A 16,547-nucleotide genomic window follows, 5' to 3' on the forward strand; every position below is an offset into this window, starting at 1 on the left:
AGCGTGGTTGGATCTTTAAGGTCCCTTCCAGCCCAAACCATTCTATGACAGTATGATTCTATTTTTTTTTTTCTGTTTTGGCATGCAGTGGTGTTGGTTTAAGGTGTCTAGGACTTTTACACTGAGGTCAAGAAAAGCCCTGCATGGAACTGACCTGCTGGCCTCTGACTATATAGTATGGAGATTTAATTGCAGAGTGAAGATGTGAATTGGTGCTTTAAATTGAGAATATATGTAGCCATTTAAGTGATATGTTTGATAGTTGAAAAAATCCTGAATAAGAGTTAAAAATAAATGTTATGATTATGTAATAATGAAAATGTTGAAATAGAGCTAAATTGACGCAGTCAAATTGACTAAGACTCACAAAGTCTGGTCCAGATCTTATTTACCACCCCTTCTCAGCATAACACTTCGCTCCTGAAAATAAGAGAAATCTGCTTTCCATGATCCTTGCACTCTTAGTTTCCTACAGGATAGTTTTCAAAAAATTTTGTTCTGAAATTACAGTCATCTTTAAAAACATGTAATTAAGCATGGAAAATATCCTCAGTCCTTGCAGCTGCCCAAACACATGATGAGAAAGAAAACAAGAACGGTAGCAGTTGTACAGAAGCCGCACTAGCAGATACTTTATTGCTTACTTCTGGAGAAACTGACCTTTCCTTTATCTTGATATTTGCATCTTCTCAAATTATTTTTGGTTCATAGGAGTCAACAAGGCTATGGCAATGGAGTGTGTTTATTTACGGTGACATTGTCTGAGATGGTCTGTGAATTTTTTAGCTTTATGGATTGGTGCAATATACACAGCTATATATCTGTCATCACAACCTCCATGTAGATGCAGTGCCTAGCTATAGCAATCTCTAACTGTATTAAAGATAAAACAGTGCTTATCAGTTGACAGCAAATATTACTTTTAAACATTCAGCATGATTTCAGAATGTATATTTTCAGGGATGCCTGATAAAACAAGCTACAGAAACTGAAATATGGGTTATTTTAATTCACATTCACAACTACTGATGAAATATATTCCATGAGTAGAGCAAGCACTACTGAAAATGTCTTTGATTTAACTTTTTCACTCCAATATTTCTATATGCTTGTATAAGAGTATAATTGAGTATATGGTTTACATAACATTAAAACTACACCATAGTATATGAAGGACTGGCACATATCCTTTGACTAAATTTGGAGGGGTCCTGGAGTTATACAGACTTCTGATTAAGCTGTTCAACACAGCAATGGAATTCCTCATATATTCAGTAACATGCTGTGTAACCAATTTTTCAAAGGTAAGCACCAAATGTGTTTTAGCTGGTAAGCCTGTAGTGGACTTTGTGGGCTAAAAGGGTTTCTGCAGTTCACAAAATGTTGCTGTGGCCATTTTGACAAGGAGATAATTGTTAAGATCGTAGAAAAAGAATGTCATGCTTTGCTCAGTGACAAATGTTTAAAGAAATCAATGTGTCCATTGTTTGCAGATAGAAGTATTTCCATCTGGCAGAAGCTGGTCTAGCTGATTTAAAAAAAAACACCTCTCTACTTGTTTCTCATCCACTATACATCTGTTACCCTGCATATTGTGTAACCTGAAGGTTTCTCACTGCTATTGCACCTCCTCCTCACTCCCTTTTGTCCTGCCCGCTACTGTTGTGACAAACAGGTTTCTCTCTGCCCTCTGAAACAGCCTGGTATCTACCCAATGACTTGCCAGGACAAATTTGATCTTCTTATTTTAGAGCTAAATATCTTAGATTCTTTAAATTTTTCCTCGAAAGCCAACTTTTCAGAGTGTTGATTGGGCTTACTTCTCTGCCTCGGATTTCCTAATGGGTATGCATCTCAACGTGTGTCTTGTCAGGGTTTACCAGGGATGAAGAGATCAGAGATTACTTCACAGGGTTTACTACTTATAGTTCTGGTTCTGTATTTCAGTAGGTCATTAGGCTCAGATGTGATCCACTGTATTTCTTGAGTCTTTTCTGCAAGACTTGGGTGTCCAGTTGCTTTCCACCCTGGATTTGTACAGTTTTAAGTCTTCTTGCCTAAATGTAGCACCTTGTGCCCATCTTTTTTGAGGAGCATGCTGTTTTCCTCAGGCCAGCACTGAGATCATGCAACGTTATCCTAGCTTTGGTTTCCAGTGCGAATGTCTCAAGTGCCATTTCAGTTCCCACAAAAATGAAACTTCTGTGCGCCCTCATTATTCAATACATTATTTCAAATTCTTTGCACGTAAAGTGAACATACAGTGTCTACGTGTTCACATTGTTAGGAGGAAGCTTATTATGCTTTTTAGCTGGTAGTAGGTCAGACAAAATTACTTTTATTAAAGAATACATTTTTTTCTTAATGAGCATTTGAAAAGCCTGCAGATTACACAGTAATTTTTTTCTTTCATTTCTTTCTCTTTCACCTACCTTCCTCCCACATATTCCAGACTTGTATTTGATTCTATTAGATTGTTTTCTATTTTCAAGTTCTTCTGCTTGATTATTTCAAAATAAAGATTTTTGTTTTTAAATAGGATTGCAATTGTATTCTTCTCATCATGTGCTATTTATTGTTCCAAAGGTGGTTCTCCCTGCTGGGTAAGTGTATGAGAAAAGCAAAGCACTAAAGCTATTTCTATTGTACTTTTTTTCCTCTCAAGCAGAAGACATGAGAATCCTGTCTATGAAGAATTCATTATAAATTTGAAAGGTGCATTTTACAATAAAATTTAATTTTATTTTTGCTAAAATAAATAGAAACCCTCACAGTCTTCAACAGGTACCAAAGCAGTGCAGATATGGAATTTAGATTCAATTTCTTTCCATGTTATATTTCCAGAGCATCAATTATTGGCACTGAGAAGCAGTAAAGGAAATGGTCTGTGGAACCATAAATGGGCTTTGCTTTCACTATAGTAATGAGAAGTTATTTTTTGAAATGATTTCTATTTCTCTTCCTCCTGGTTCTCTTTCATGGCCCAGTAAGCTAGAAAATAAATGAAAAGAGAAGCTAGTCTTTAATGTATCTTAGTACTTTCAGTTCTTCAAAAAGGAAGAAATGCTTCAAGTTGAATCCAGGGCGAATGCAAAGCTACCCAAATATATAAAACACTGATATAGGATGTTCACTGTCATGAGCATACTTAGAAAGTCCTTGGAAAAACCTTAGAAAACCTGCAGGCTGCCACTAACATTGCAGTTAAGTTTGACAAGCAATTAGGCAGAGAGCAGTTAATCAAGAAGTTATGGCATACACTAACTACTGTTGCCTTCAGGCTGTGGAAGAAGACTTCACTCTTGTCCAGCTGCGGGTGTGCTTGAAGTCAAACCGTGGTATTAAAGGGTGTGAACAAATATCTTGATGAAGTCCCCCAAATGCCTCAAGAGACTCCCTCCTTCCTCCTCTCTTCTCTGCACTCTGAGAGATGGGTGACTCCTCTTTGCAGGCACAGCAAGGAAAATAAATACACTCCAAATAGGCCATGTACGTAGACTGAAACAAGCTCTTGCAGCCAGAACTGGCAGCTAAGGTATCTGAGCCTCTTGAGAGCTGTACTTGCTGGAGCACTGCGGGAAGACACCTCCCTTGTACGTCCATATTCCTAAGCAACAATACTGTAAGACAGGGCACTGTTCTGTCCTGCAGAACTGCATGTCTGGACCTAATGCATGCTGATAACACTTCATGGTGCTAGAAAATGCCTGCTCTATCTACTTTTTGTGCAATCCAATTATATTTCATTAGCTTTAGCGAATAATTATCTCCATATTGCACGTTCAAGTTGATTTTTTATTTTTTTTGAGGCAGGAGGGTAGAAATAATGCCAAGATATTATTATAGATTGTTCCAGAGCTATTGAGAAATTGCTTAATTTTTCATTTCATTGTACTTACATGCAAAATGTGTGTGTGACAAAATGTAATGCTGTCGCTTACATTTGCGCAAAATAGCAGTAAAATTCTGCTGCTGAGCTCCTGATCTGCATAAATCTTGCTTCCCCTTTCAGTATTCCTTTTACAGGACTTGCCATCATCTTTATTTATTTAAGGAGGAATTGGGCCCAATGTTCTTTACTGGAATTTAGAGAACAGCCAATGCAACAGTTAGAAGAAAGTAAGGCAATGCATTTCCATGATCCCTTTCTGTTCAGAGCAAATAAATTAATTTGCATAGAGAGACTCATTTTTGGAAAGACACTAAATCAATTATGCTAGAAAAAAACGTGTGGTATGTAGGGACTGACAGTTCCCTCTTCACTTTCTTTTGCTACTTTGGGAACTTTCGAGCACTCCTGTCCCTCTGGTTGTGACTGGTTTTGCAGTGTCTATACATATACCCAGAGTCCAGTGCACAAAAAAAACCCCAAATGCATACATTTTCAATTTATGCTGGAATCCAGCATTCATCCACAGCAGTATGAGTCTTACCACTCTTAGATCATTTTTGGAGTCTCTGTCTAGTAAGTGGTAAAATGCCATTCTTCACAAGGAAATTTGGGACTAGCTATTCCTATCCTCCTCTCTTTTGTGTTTTTTTTTTCTTTTCTCTCCTCCTCCCTTTCAGTATGATGCCCATGCATGAGCTATTTTTGATTATACACTCTGACAGATCACTGTGACCAAGGCAGGGAACAGACTTGCAGCATGTCAGCTTTTCTGTCTTTTGAGGTGAGCAGAGTGTGCTGTGAGACATGGTTCTTGGATCCAGTAAGGCACTCAGGTCAGATTTTATTCAAAATCTGTATTGGGAGCTATGTAGAAGCTGAAGCTACAAAATCTGGGATACAAAATTCCTTCATTTGTCATCTCTCTGCTTAGTTTTGGTTTTGTTTCCACCTATATGGTGGTATTTCTGCTGACAAGCCTTTACATTTCCTAGTCCTTCATACCTGCCCCCTTACAAGGATTTCCCTGCATCTCCCTGTCCATTAAGTTTGCACCAGGCTAAAGAAGAATTTATTGTGAAAGCCACTTATCAAGGGAAGAGCAATGCAGCTGTGTGGAAGCTTTATAAGAAGAATGGTTATGGGGAGAGAGCTAGACAACAGAGGATTCTTTTGTAGTGCTGGAAAATGCAGAAGCCAGGTTAGTGGCATCAAAAGCAAATTTGAACTGGGAAGAAGATGGCACTTGGAGATGATTGTAAGGACAGGAACGGGTAAATGGCCAAAGAGTTTGGTAGCACTGAGAGCGTTTTGGTTTTGGAGCCAAACAATGCAAGAAGTATGATTTCACTGTGGCACAAATACAGCAGCAGAATATAAACCCACCTCAAAGCACGCTAAGCCAGAACTAGCGCAAGCTGGTTTAGATCTCCTTACCAAACAGACCAGACAGAGTAACTCCTTAGCTGCTGGTTTTGGCTTTCAGGCAGGTCTGGTTGCCCACACTGGGCTGCAGTTTTTTCAGCAGACCTTCCTTACTGACCACAGTTAACCTGAAATTCTCACTTAAAGAGTGCAGTGTGTCACTGAAAGCTCCTGAAATATGCTTGAGAGAGCAAAATGCATTCTTTGATTAGGGAATATTTATGTGACACTGTATAGGTTTTTTTTTGGGAAAGATAAATGTTTACAGCTTCATGAAAAGTGAGGATCTTTGGGGCCTTTAATTCTTTCATATTTAATAGGATTCAAATGGAAGATGGCTTAATTTTAAACTGTTGGATGTTTTTTGATCTCTTTGTTTTAACTCAAATGGAAAAAACTCTTACGCATAAACTGTAAATTGAGTGGCCTAAAATTTTGTGAAGCAGTCTTCTATCTCTGAATTTTTTTACAGTTGCTGAAGGCTTTTGGAGAGGGCTCACTTTATTCATCTATCTACTTCGTAGCAGGAGCCTATTCTCCCTGGGTCACATTTGCTATTTGATTATAAGTTTGTGACTTAAAGTTGTTTGCCAGCAGGGATTGTTATTCTTCTTTCTTCCTCATTTTTTCTGCATTTCTGTGAATCCATCACTTTCTGACTGTGAATATATGAAATAGGATGAAGCGTATAAAACAGTCACAACAAAGAAAGAAATAACTTGAAGCAGTGGCAGGCTTTCTTTCTATGGTATTAAAAAAAAACCCCAAACAACAAACCCTTAAATTATGTGTCTTAGGGTTTTGTGAAAAAATAAAAGAAATAATAAAAAAAAATCATCTGCTATTTAGGAAAAAACAGAGAAGGACAGAAAGAGGAGCATCATTCTGAGGAAAAGTCCACCCATCCCCTTTTTCTTTCATATCTGAAATCCCAGTCTATTGTTTAAGATAAATGTGCCAGAGGAATCAAACAGCTAAAGCATTTTAGCTGTGCAGAGGGAAAATGACCCTTGCTTGGACCAAAGATCTGTTAATTATATTCTCTGGCTGATTTTGCATTTGATTTGCATTTACTTTCAATCAGTTACTTATATATGTGCCTTAAATCACTTCAGGATGTATAGAGGGATCCTGTCTGGAGGAAGCCTGTTCTGCTATTGAAAGTCAGTTCCTCTTCTCTTTTAAAGAGAGTTTCCTTTCCTCTATTTATCTTCCTGAGCAGGTAGCCAGTGAATCTTCAAGGCCCTGGGGCTGCAGCCAGCCTGTCAGGTGATCTAGAATCCTTTAGTTTACCTCATAAACACCTAAAGGTTTCTCTGTGATTCAACCATTGATTATTGGGGTAACCCAAATGTGCCTTATTTTCCTTTTTCCTTTTCTAATTTATTTTAATTTGAAAGCAGAGACCATTCATCCTGCAGTACTTGTGAACTTTCCCTGTTACAGAGTCACTCTGAAAAGGGCAAGACTCTTACTTTGGTAACCCATAAGAAGTTTGTTAAGCTTAAAGTGTTCTCTCTCTTTCTCATGCAGGCTGGATTGCCATGTTGGGAGCCATTTGGCTGCTTGTGCTAGCAGACATCCATGACTTTGAGATGATACTGAACAGAGTTGAGTGGGCAACCCTCCTTTTCTTTGCAGCATTGTTTGTTCTCATGGAGGTAATACTCTCTGATTTCTAAAGCTTGAATAGTTACAGCCGATTTCAAATGTGAATTTTATGCCTCTGTATATGCAATCCCACTGGAATATTGTAGATTGAACGTAGTCATGGTAGAATAGAGAGAAATTGCAGACTGGTGGAAGCTGGCTGAACCTCTTTAATTTTTCAGTCTAAGCTTGGCATCACTCATTCTCCTGCTGCATTTGCTGAATATATCTGACATGATCATTTTTATATATGTGGAATTTTAGTTTCCAGGTACGTTGGCAATCTATGTGTGCATAGTTTATACTATTTATGTGTTTGTTTTGCAATTATTTAGACAAGTGATAGGGAAAACAAAAGAACAAAAATAAACTAGAGGTGGAAAATGTTCCTAATGATGTCTACTGCATGCTGGCTACCAAATGGCCTAGGAGAATTCATGGGAGTATGGTTTGGTAGGATAACATCACTGAATTTCAGATTGGCACTGCAATTAAAAAAGATGCTCAGTACTTGAAATGCCTGGCTATCTTGCTGTGTAGTTTCTGCATGTTTGTCTGCTTGACTATTGGACACAGTCCAGCCGTGTTTGTACCCCATTTTATTTACTGTTTGATGCTTTTGTATAGCTTGAGAGGATTTATTTTTACCCCAACTGTTTGGATAATTCTTTTTATGAATACTCATATTTATTGGCCAATCAGGCTTCTAGAATGCTCAGTAGTTTTCTGTAGTAATTTGCTGTGTTTAAACGATGCAATAATGTTCTATGAACATAACTGACAAAACCGAAGTGATCACTGGCACTGCCATGGCTAGTGAATTGTCTGAGTGAGCAGCCTGGGAAAAGCCTGCAAGAGCAAATTTACTCACGCAACCTCCTTCCCCTGCCTCCAGTAACTGCAGAGAGACCAAAAATTTGTAAATTAAGTTCTACTAAAAAATCATCAACAGTAAAAGGGACAAAATTTGAAACAATACAGAGAATAATCCAGCTAACTCTAATTAATGCCAAACTGGAAGTCAAAATCTGGTAGCCTCCAAGAAGATGAATGGAAATTCTGATTAAGAGGTTTGTTTTCAAGCTACTAGGTTCAAAATTCACCAGAAAATATTGATTTATTGTACACCCATTAGTACAGGTAATTTTTTGTTCTCTACCTTACCAGGCTCTATACATCTTTGCATTTTCTAGCTCTTCTAGGGAATCCATACTGAAGCCATGTTCTTTTTTTTACTGCTGCTGTACCAGCTTATTAGTTGCATTCCCTGATGTATTTATTGTTTTAGCTTGGATTGAATGTTTTTTATTTTCATTTCAATGCTGTGTTACTGCGCAAAAACTTAGTAAAACACACAGGAAGTTATTTGCCATTTACCATCAGACTTCAGATGCAACTGCTGTAATTCACTGAACCTTATTTTTTATGATTTCTCAGGTCACTAGTGAATAGTTTGATAATGAAAGAATATTTTTCTTGGCTCTCTAGAATAGCAGCAGTTTAAGGTCATGAAAGAAACTTGTACAGATAACCAAGAGAAAAGTGTGAGACATTAAATTCTTCCACATAAATGAATAAGAAAAATGTTCTGTGCATCATCACTGCTAATTTTGGTCTGAATATATTACACTTTGGACTTGCAGGAGATGACAGTCCTTGCCAAGGCATTTTCCTTTCATTTAGGTTAACAAGGTCAAGAAGAAACAAGTCAAAACAAAGATATGCCTATAAGTATATGGGATCTTTTCATAGTCTAGGCATTCAGCAGCTGTCAGCTAGTATTCCTCACCCTTGGTGATCCTTCACCTTGGGTGGTTCCCAGCCTGAAGCTATTTCCTACTGCTATAAATGTTCCCTTTCCTATTACAAGGCTCATTTAAAAAACTGAGTGGGACTTAGGCTGCAAGTCAATCTGAAAAATGTGGTTTCAGTTCTAGAGCGATGAGGGAGCTCTTGGAGGTTCTGCCATTGGGTGCTTATCAGTCCAGTCTGGTAACACTTTTGTAATAAAAAAGATGGAAATTCTTTGGAGCTCTCTTGCTTTCTATTTTATACTTTGGGTAATTCATCTCTACAACTGTCTTTTTAGTCTTTGTTCACAAGTGGCCGTTACAGGCTATAAAATCTGTCTAAATCTTCTGTGACATAAGTTCCCCTCTCAGGGATACAGCATTTTGTTCACTTTATAGTCAAAATTGACATTTTACCTTAATTGCTTCAGGCAAAGTTTATTTACAACAGTCATCGTGGCATATTATCCATAAGAGGATTTTAAACAGATTTTTGTGGCTAAAGTAAACTTTGATCTAAAATGGTACATGAATTTTTCTGCAATACAGCTCTATTTTGAGCTTTCAGATGAGAACTAGTATGCCTGAAGACACTAATTAGTACAGTAATAGTTATTCCTCTTAGGAGATATGGGAAGATCTAGAAGATCTTCCCTCTGTGCAGTTAACACCTAGGGGAGGCGAGTGGCAGGGTGCTAATTGACTTTCACTTAGGTGCTTGAAGGCAATCAGCCTGGGTATCACAGAGACATCCTGAAGCTGGTTGTCTGATCAGTGATAATCTCTGACATGACAGGTTACATGCATACTGACTGTCTTGCAGGAGCGATGTGTGTGTCCTTCATTCCCTTACCTCTTTCCTGAATAACTCTTTTGTCGTACCATGTCTGGATTCCAGAACAAATTTTGAGTGTTACCACAAAGTTATATGTTCTGTTAATAGATAAGTAACAAGGCAGCAGTGTTAACTGAATTTAATTCTGAGGTCTAATTGCTTACAACTGTGTTAAAAAGTTTATTTAGAAATGTGAACACAAAGCAACAGCAGAAAAAAAATTACTCTTCATTAATGTATTGCTTTTGCAAACATTTAAAAAGTCACTGTTCTAACATTTGAGTTTATAAAGCAACACAGATAGCTTAGAATGAAAATAGTAACTAAAAATTACCAATAACAATTCATTTCTTAGGAAACTTTCTCTCGAGACATTAAAGTAATAAAAAATACCTATTTTTTAAATGTAAGGTTTATGGGTATGTGTTTAAAAGTCTTATCACTTGTTTTCTGCATGCTGTGTCTTTAAATGTAGGTACACTTTTTCTTGTGCAATGCATTGTTAAAAGGAAATACAATTGCTGGGCCAAATTTGATATGCAGTGATACCCAAACTACTAACATTCAGCTGCTTCCTGAATGAGTTGCAGGCACAGGAACTGCAGGTCTGAATGACAAGCCCTTTGTCACTCTGACATTACCATGTCTTATACCACACCATTCTGTGCCTATTAGGATCTTTGTCTGTCTCTGTCATGGAATTTGACAACATGTGAGTTGAATGGTGCTTTTTCTACCAATGTCTCTGAAGGGCTCTGTCTGACTGCCAGGTGTGTGGGTTATATGGAGTTGCATTGTGTGAATACTGACTTCTGTGGCTCTGTGTTGGATGGCAGTCAGTAAATGAGGCATTGCAGCTGACTGATTCTTTGTCATGGCAGAAAAAAACAACAAATGAAAGAAAGCCGAACAGCTTGGTCCAAGCTGAGCCAAGAATGATTTTATCCTCCTTAGAAACTGAGAAGTCATAAAATAGAACATAGCAATAGATACACCTTTTTCAACCTGAAAGTAGTGCTTCATTCTGGACACTTGTAAGAAGAAAACACAACCAAAGTAAATTGCAGGCTAGCTCTCATGAGTTAAAATCACCCTTTTACCTTGTGGTTTGAGGGAGTAGATCATTCTCCTGGGTGTGAACACTCAGTTTGTATCCTCCTGTCTGCCCGAGGGGAGATCAGAGTCATCACCACTAGGCTGGGGTCTTCCTATGTCTTTTCATTCATTGCAGTAACCATGATTGTACGGTATGCTAAGTGTCCTGTACAAGTAGGAGCAGCTCTCACAGAGAGGACAGAGCACTCTGGTCCAGACTGTGCCTGTATCCAGCGCTTACAGGGCTTGCCTCCTCAGGTGCTGCTGCCCCAGTGCCAGTTTCCATTCACCCAAGATCTCTGTCCTGGTTTTAGCAGATAGGTACTGTTTGTTTTTTTTATGGGTCTGAGAAAGCTGTTTAACAGAAATAAGTATTTTGTTTTCCTATTTCTTCATCTGAGATTGAGCCCAAGAAGCCTGATTTCATCTCATTTCATTTAAACACATGACATACTTCTATTTATATTGTGATTTGGGGAAGTTGGTTTAAAATCAGTTGTGTCTCAGTATTCATAAGATACGTATTCACTGAAGAATGTGATCTTTAAATTTCAGCCTTTCTCAGATGCCTGTGTCCCATCTTCTTAAGTAATACTACCAGTCATTCCACTAAAACTAACCCACTTCTTCAAATACAGCTACCAGTTCCTGCCATTCCTTTTCTTCCCACCAACTGCAAAGTTGCTGTAGAAGTTACATGAGATCAATACCTTGTGAATGGGAAGGAATTATCGTATTTTCTTACAGTCATTGAAAAAGATATGTAACTGCATCCAGTACTTCACTAGTTGGTATAATTTTTTTTTATATATATATTTTTAGGCTTTGGCTCATCTTCACTTAATAGACTATATAGGAGAACAGACGGCTTTATTAATAAAGGTATGTTTAAAATATTTACAGTTTTTCAACAGGTAAGGAAAATAGAATAATAAATATGAATTACTCCAATAGAATAATGAATAATACTTCCATTTTGAATTTAATTCTAATGATTGCATTCCTGCATCAGCAATATCAAGAAAGCATGTCATAATTTGCATGGGTGATATTTAATATGGATGCCTCTGTCCACAGCCAGAATAAATGTAGCCATAAATGCAAAAAAGGAAACCTTTTCTGTAGTCTAAAAAAACCCCCAAAATACAAAGGTTAAAAAAATGTAAACAGTTAAAGGTCAGAATTCGCAGTTGCACAATGTATTTCTTGTGTGAAATCAAAGAGCATTAGAAATATCAGTCCTTGTATATCTATTTGTTCAAATTTTCTTGGAAGAAGTGACTGTGTTGAGCTATGTTCTTTAAGATGTTTTTCCTATCTCAGAGCCTAAAGGAATAATAAATGATGATAAATTGAAACTGCGAAGAAAGTGCAATTATGCCATTGGGGGCAAGTGTGTGTGTGCGCGTGTGTGTGGGAGTGACAGAGCATCTCATCCAAATTGTGATTTGATCTTTGCCAATTCCAGGTGGTTCCTGAGGACCAGCGCTTGGTGGTGGCCATCATTTTAGTACTCTGGGTGTCTGCTTTGGCCTCCTCTGTGATTGACAATATCCCCTTCACGGCTACAATGGTAAGGTCTCTGCAGCACCTGAGCATCCTCCTTCTGGTGCTGGCAAGGGAGCTGAGCTTGCTGATTATGATTTGCTTTTTATTTTTACCTCTGCTGTGTTGTAGTTTACTTTATCCCCTGAGATCGAATCATTATCACAAGCTTATTTGTACCATTTAGCCACCTAGCTGGCCATTGCTGCTAGAAGCTACAGTTAGCTGTGGAACTAGGGGCACTGCTTAGGCTTCGTTTTTGCACTTTCTCCCTTATATCTGTATTTATAGTTGAAAAGTAAAATTGTCTTTTTGATGGAAACTCTCAATATCTATCCACTGCGATCAATACTTTCCCTCTATGTGCTGTGTAGTTATGCTAATGCTTTTTTTAATACCTGAACCTTTTATTGCTACCTTACTTACCTAATTAGTTTAAAACCAGCAAATAATGTTAAGCATAATAAATGCTTATCAGAGGCTGAGTTTTAATATCAGAAAAGTATAAAATTAGAACAAATTAGGGGCATGCTCAGACAGGTTTATTGGATCAAGTTCTCTGTTCAAAGTGCAATAATCTATTCATTATATCATAGGAATGATTCACTGTTACAGCTTGTTCTCAGCTAACTATAATTTTTCTGTGCCTCTTTTCTTCCGCTGTTAGTGGATGGTCATGTCCACCCTTAACCTGTGTCAAGGTTTACAGCACTTCTTAACAGGGCACATGACAGACTGGATAGATTTGTGACTGTCCTATTGTTATATATTAATATGGTATTTTAGTTTGATTACTGTGGTGTTTCCTGTGGAATTATATTGATTTAACAACAGACTTCAAGCAATAGGCATGGAATTTTTTCAGGTTGAGTCACTCCCGCCAAATACTTGAGGACTATTAAGCAGTAATGCAGAAATCTTAGCTTAGAAGGTTTTGCCTCATATCCAGCTACTGTATGAAAATTGGCTCGGAGCAATACCAGAAAGCAGCTACATGCATGTTGACCATAGAGTCATTTACAGGTTTTGAAAGGAACCCTTTAAAGAAGTATGTTTTGGGGAATGAATAGAATTCAAATGCAGGAATCTTTTGGGATGGCCGAAGACCACTTTCTTTGTATCTTTGAGGGAGGGAAATACAGATGGACACAGGACAGATCTGTGCCAGTATTTTAAACGTTTAAAATGCATATATTTTTCATTCTGTTTTGGGCTGAACCTAAGAAACCGTTATAATTTTTTCTTCCTTAAAAAATAGGCAGAAGGAGGAGGCAGGAAGAAAGAAAAGTGAATGTATGTTCTCACCTATGCAAAAGCAGTCAGTAGCTGAGGTTTTAAGATATTAATGTTGAGATCTAGTGTCCTCTAGCTCACTGAATGAGCTTGCACTTTGGTCTTTGTCATTCTGCATTAGAAAACACTTACAGAATATTCCTAAGTAACAAAGTCCCAAGTTTGTATAGATAAGATTGTATAAACTTTCATTTAAAATAATTTTTGTTTCTTTGGCATTTGTTCTCACTGATAAAAAAAACACCGTTCAGTTTTGAAAGGTAATTTTTCACTGTATCTGTCAAAATGCTGAACTTTTGTTGAGGTATATTGCATATATCGGACCCAGCTCTTTTGTAGAATGGCTTTTTACTAATTGGGAACTGAGTGTGTGTGTGTGATAAACACACAGTGCAACAGGTATTTCTTGTATCTCCTTTTATTTATTGACTGGCTATTTACATAACAAAGTTGAGAGTATTAATACTAGATAAACATCCACACAGCAAATTAACTTATTCAGCCACCTATTTCGCTCACATGTTCACACAGTGGGAGCAGCAGCTTGGGAGTTAACCCCAAGTGTGTACTCAGAAACCGGTGATCATATTGGCATACCTTTATGTACGAGTCTGGTTTCTTATGCCATTGTGATATAGGAGTATGGGACGCCGGCTATGGTGTAGCCATGAATGATCCTGTCCGTTCCTGACAAAAGGTTCCAGCTACACAGCTGAGGCTGCACTCATAATAACAGAAGACAGATGTGCTGAGTCCCTCCAGGGCTCCATAAATCTCCTTCAGTCATGAACAAATGTCTGCATGACAACAGGGGAATCTCTCTTGTGATTTTTGTAGTCATAGCCTTGACGGATTGGGTAGGGATGTGGGACCCACCAAGTTTGTCCTAGTTTTTGAACCTAAAAAAATTCTGTGTGGTTTCACAGGTATCAGCTGTATGCTCTGACTAAGCAAAGAGTGTTTGGAGGATGGCATCAGAGACCTCTGCCAATAGTGCATTTGCTCACCTGAAGGTAGTTAGTCACTGATCAGTAGGAGTTATGGGAAACAAGGCTCACAGGATGACAGCTTGTTTGACTTATACACAGATATAGATTCCTAAAATGTCATGCAGAGATGATTAAAAGCTTGGTGGCAGCTCACAGTCGAGGATACGAACAGTCTATCATCTTTTTCATTAGAAGAGTGAGTATACCATGACTTTTGTCCATATTCCATGGAGGAGACAGTCCTCCAATCCCAGTTCTGGTTGTGAGCCTCCAGGTGACTGTGGGCAAAACTACTGCGATGACAAGAGTGTCTAGAAAGTCATACTTTGTTCCTTCAGGAGTGGGGGTGGTACAAGAAGACAGGCATCAGCTCATTCATGGGATATTGCCAACACTGCCTCTGTGTTGCTGGATAAGGTCTTCCGTTTTTTCCCTACAACATTATGCAGTGTGTGCTGTCTAGATTTGGAGCAGGGAGATGGGATGGGCTGCACACATTCAGTAGTAACTCAGAAATAGCATGAGAATGGGCAGAAGTAAGGGCTTCCAATGTAAGGTGACTGACCCCCCTGGGCTGAAGGTGCTGTAGATAAGAAGAGATTCAGCTCCAAATCTTTCTATCTCCTATTACACCATGTTACTTGGTCATGTAGAAGTAGCCCATAAAATTGATATGTAGAGTATCTGGACCCAGAACTTGCCTAAGTAGTGGAATGAATATGGAATTCCAGTGTAGCCTGGGGCTTGACATGTACAGTGAGTAACTGGAGGGCAGAAAAATAGAAAAATCTGTAGATAGCTCTGTAACTGAGAGATTGTGTTTTCTTAAAAAGCCCCAAGTATGGTTGCCCAAATTGTTATTTCAGCTTCACTGTACTAGTGGGATAATCAGATTCATAATGGCTTGCCTTGTGCAAGGAAAAAAATGTGAATGCCTTATTAATGGATCCTGGCCCTAAAAATTTCTCTTGATCTGGATTTGGGTAAAGTTGATTGGTCCTTTTTAAGTTTCAGATTTGACAGCATTAAAATTTATAGCTGACTGATTCTTACCTTAACAAAATGTAAAAAATGGAAGCTGTAGATGCATATTTAAAATAGGCAACTAGAATATGAATATGTCTGAGCCAGCATTACAAGAATTCTAGAGATAAACTGTTTTATGAAATGAAGTAATGAAAACAGGTGAGAAATAATTTCTTATAAGAAATAATTTTTAAGTACATACCACAGAATCATAGAACGATTAGGGTTGGAAGGGACCTTAAAGAGCACGTAGTTTCAACCGCTCTGCCATGGGCAGGGCATATGTGTACACAAATAAGGATTCTTGCTTATCCTAAAACTTAAACACACCAAATTATCTGCAGTCTTAAGAACAAAACCTAAATATTTTCAGGTATTTTAAGATAGAAATATGTTAAGGTGGAAAATATTCATATGTTTAAACATTTTGAACACATTGATGCTTTTCAGCAGCCTTCAGCATCAGCATTGTGAGGATTTCCCTCTTACTAAAAAATTCTGAAATTGCAAAGAATCAGATTACTTTATTATTTGAAGCACCTTACCCTGAGCCTTTTCAGTTCAACACCATTGTTTGTTAGTCAAATTCTAATTTGCTCTAGACAAGAGTAAATCTTGTATAACCCTGACATCAAAAATGTCAGTACCATGTGGAACTAACGTACAGAGGTCACTAAATTGAAACCTCTGCAAAGAGCTCAGAACACTGCAAGTATTTTCTGCTACAGAGGATGCTGTAGAAAGATAATTGCATACATGAAACAGTGGAATGAGTTTCTGAGGGCACGTAGCTCATCATAGGTTTATTACTTTTACTGTTTTGTCTTGGTGAAATTCTGTGTTAATCTAAAATACAGCATTGAAGCCCCACAAAGACAAAGCAGTCTTCAGAGTATCTTCCAGCTGCTTGTTTCATGTAATTTGTCCTGAATCATTAACTACCCCAAAACAAGAAGAGGATACAGAAACTTGGTTGATGAATTGTAATCCCAGGACTTTTACCTTCTCTT

At 37.9% G+C, this 16,547-nt stretch overlaps 1 protein-coding gene across 2 annotated transcripts in view; it reads left to right on the forward strand.

Moving 5' to 3' along the window:
- OCA2 (OCA2 melanosomal transmembrane protein) overlaps positions 1-16,547 on the forward strand; it is a 144,250-nt gene that overhangs the window by 73,538 nt on the left and 54,165 nt on the right. For both annotated transcript variants that reach the window (XM_065675751.1, XM_065675750.1), the window contains 3 exons: positions 6,848-6,975; positions 11,507-11,566; positions 12,153-12,257. In XM_065675751.1, the coding sequence (XP_065531823.1) occupies positions 6,848-6,975; positions 11,507-11,566; positions 12,153-12,257 (293 nt within the window). The remainder of the gene's footprint in view (positions 1-6,847; positions 6,976-11,506; positions 11,567-12,152; positions 12,258-16,547) is intronic.

This window comes from Lathamus discolor, chromosome 4, assembly GCF_037157495.1.
Source record: "Lathamus discolor isolate bLatDis1 chromosome 4, bLatDis1.hap1, whole genome shotgun sequence".
In the NCBI taxonomy this organism is placed as follows: Eukaryota; Metazoa; Chordata; class Aves; order Psittaciformes; family Psittacidae; genus Lathamus; species Lathamus discolor.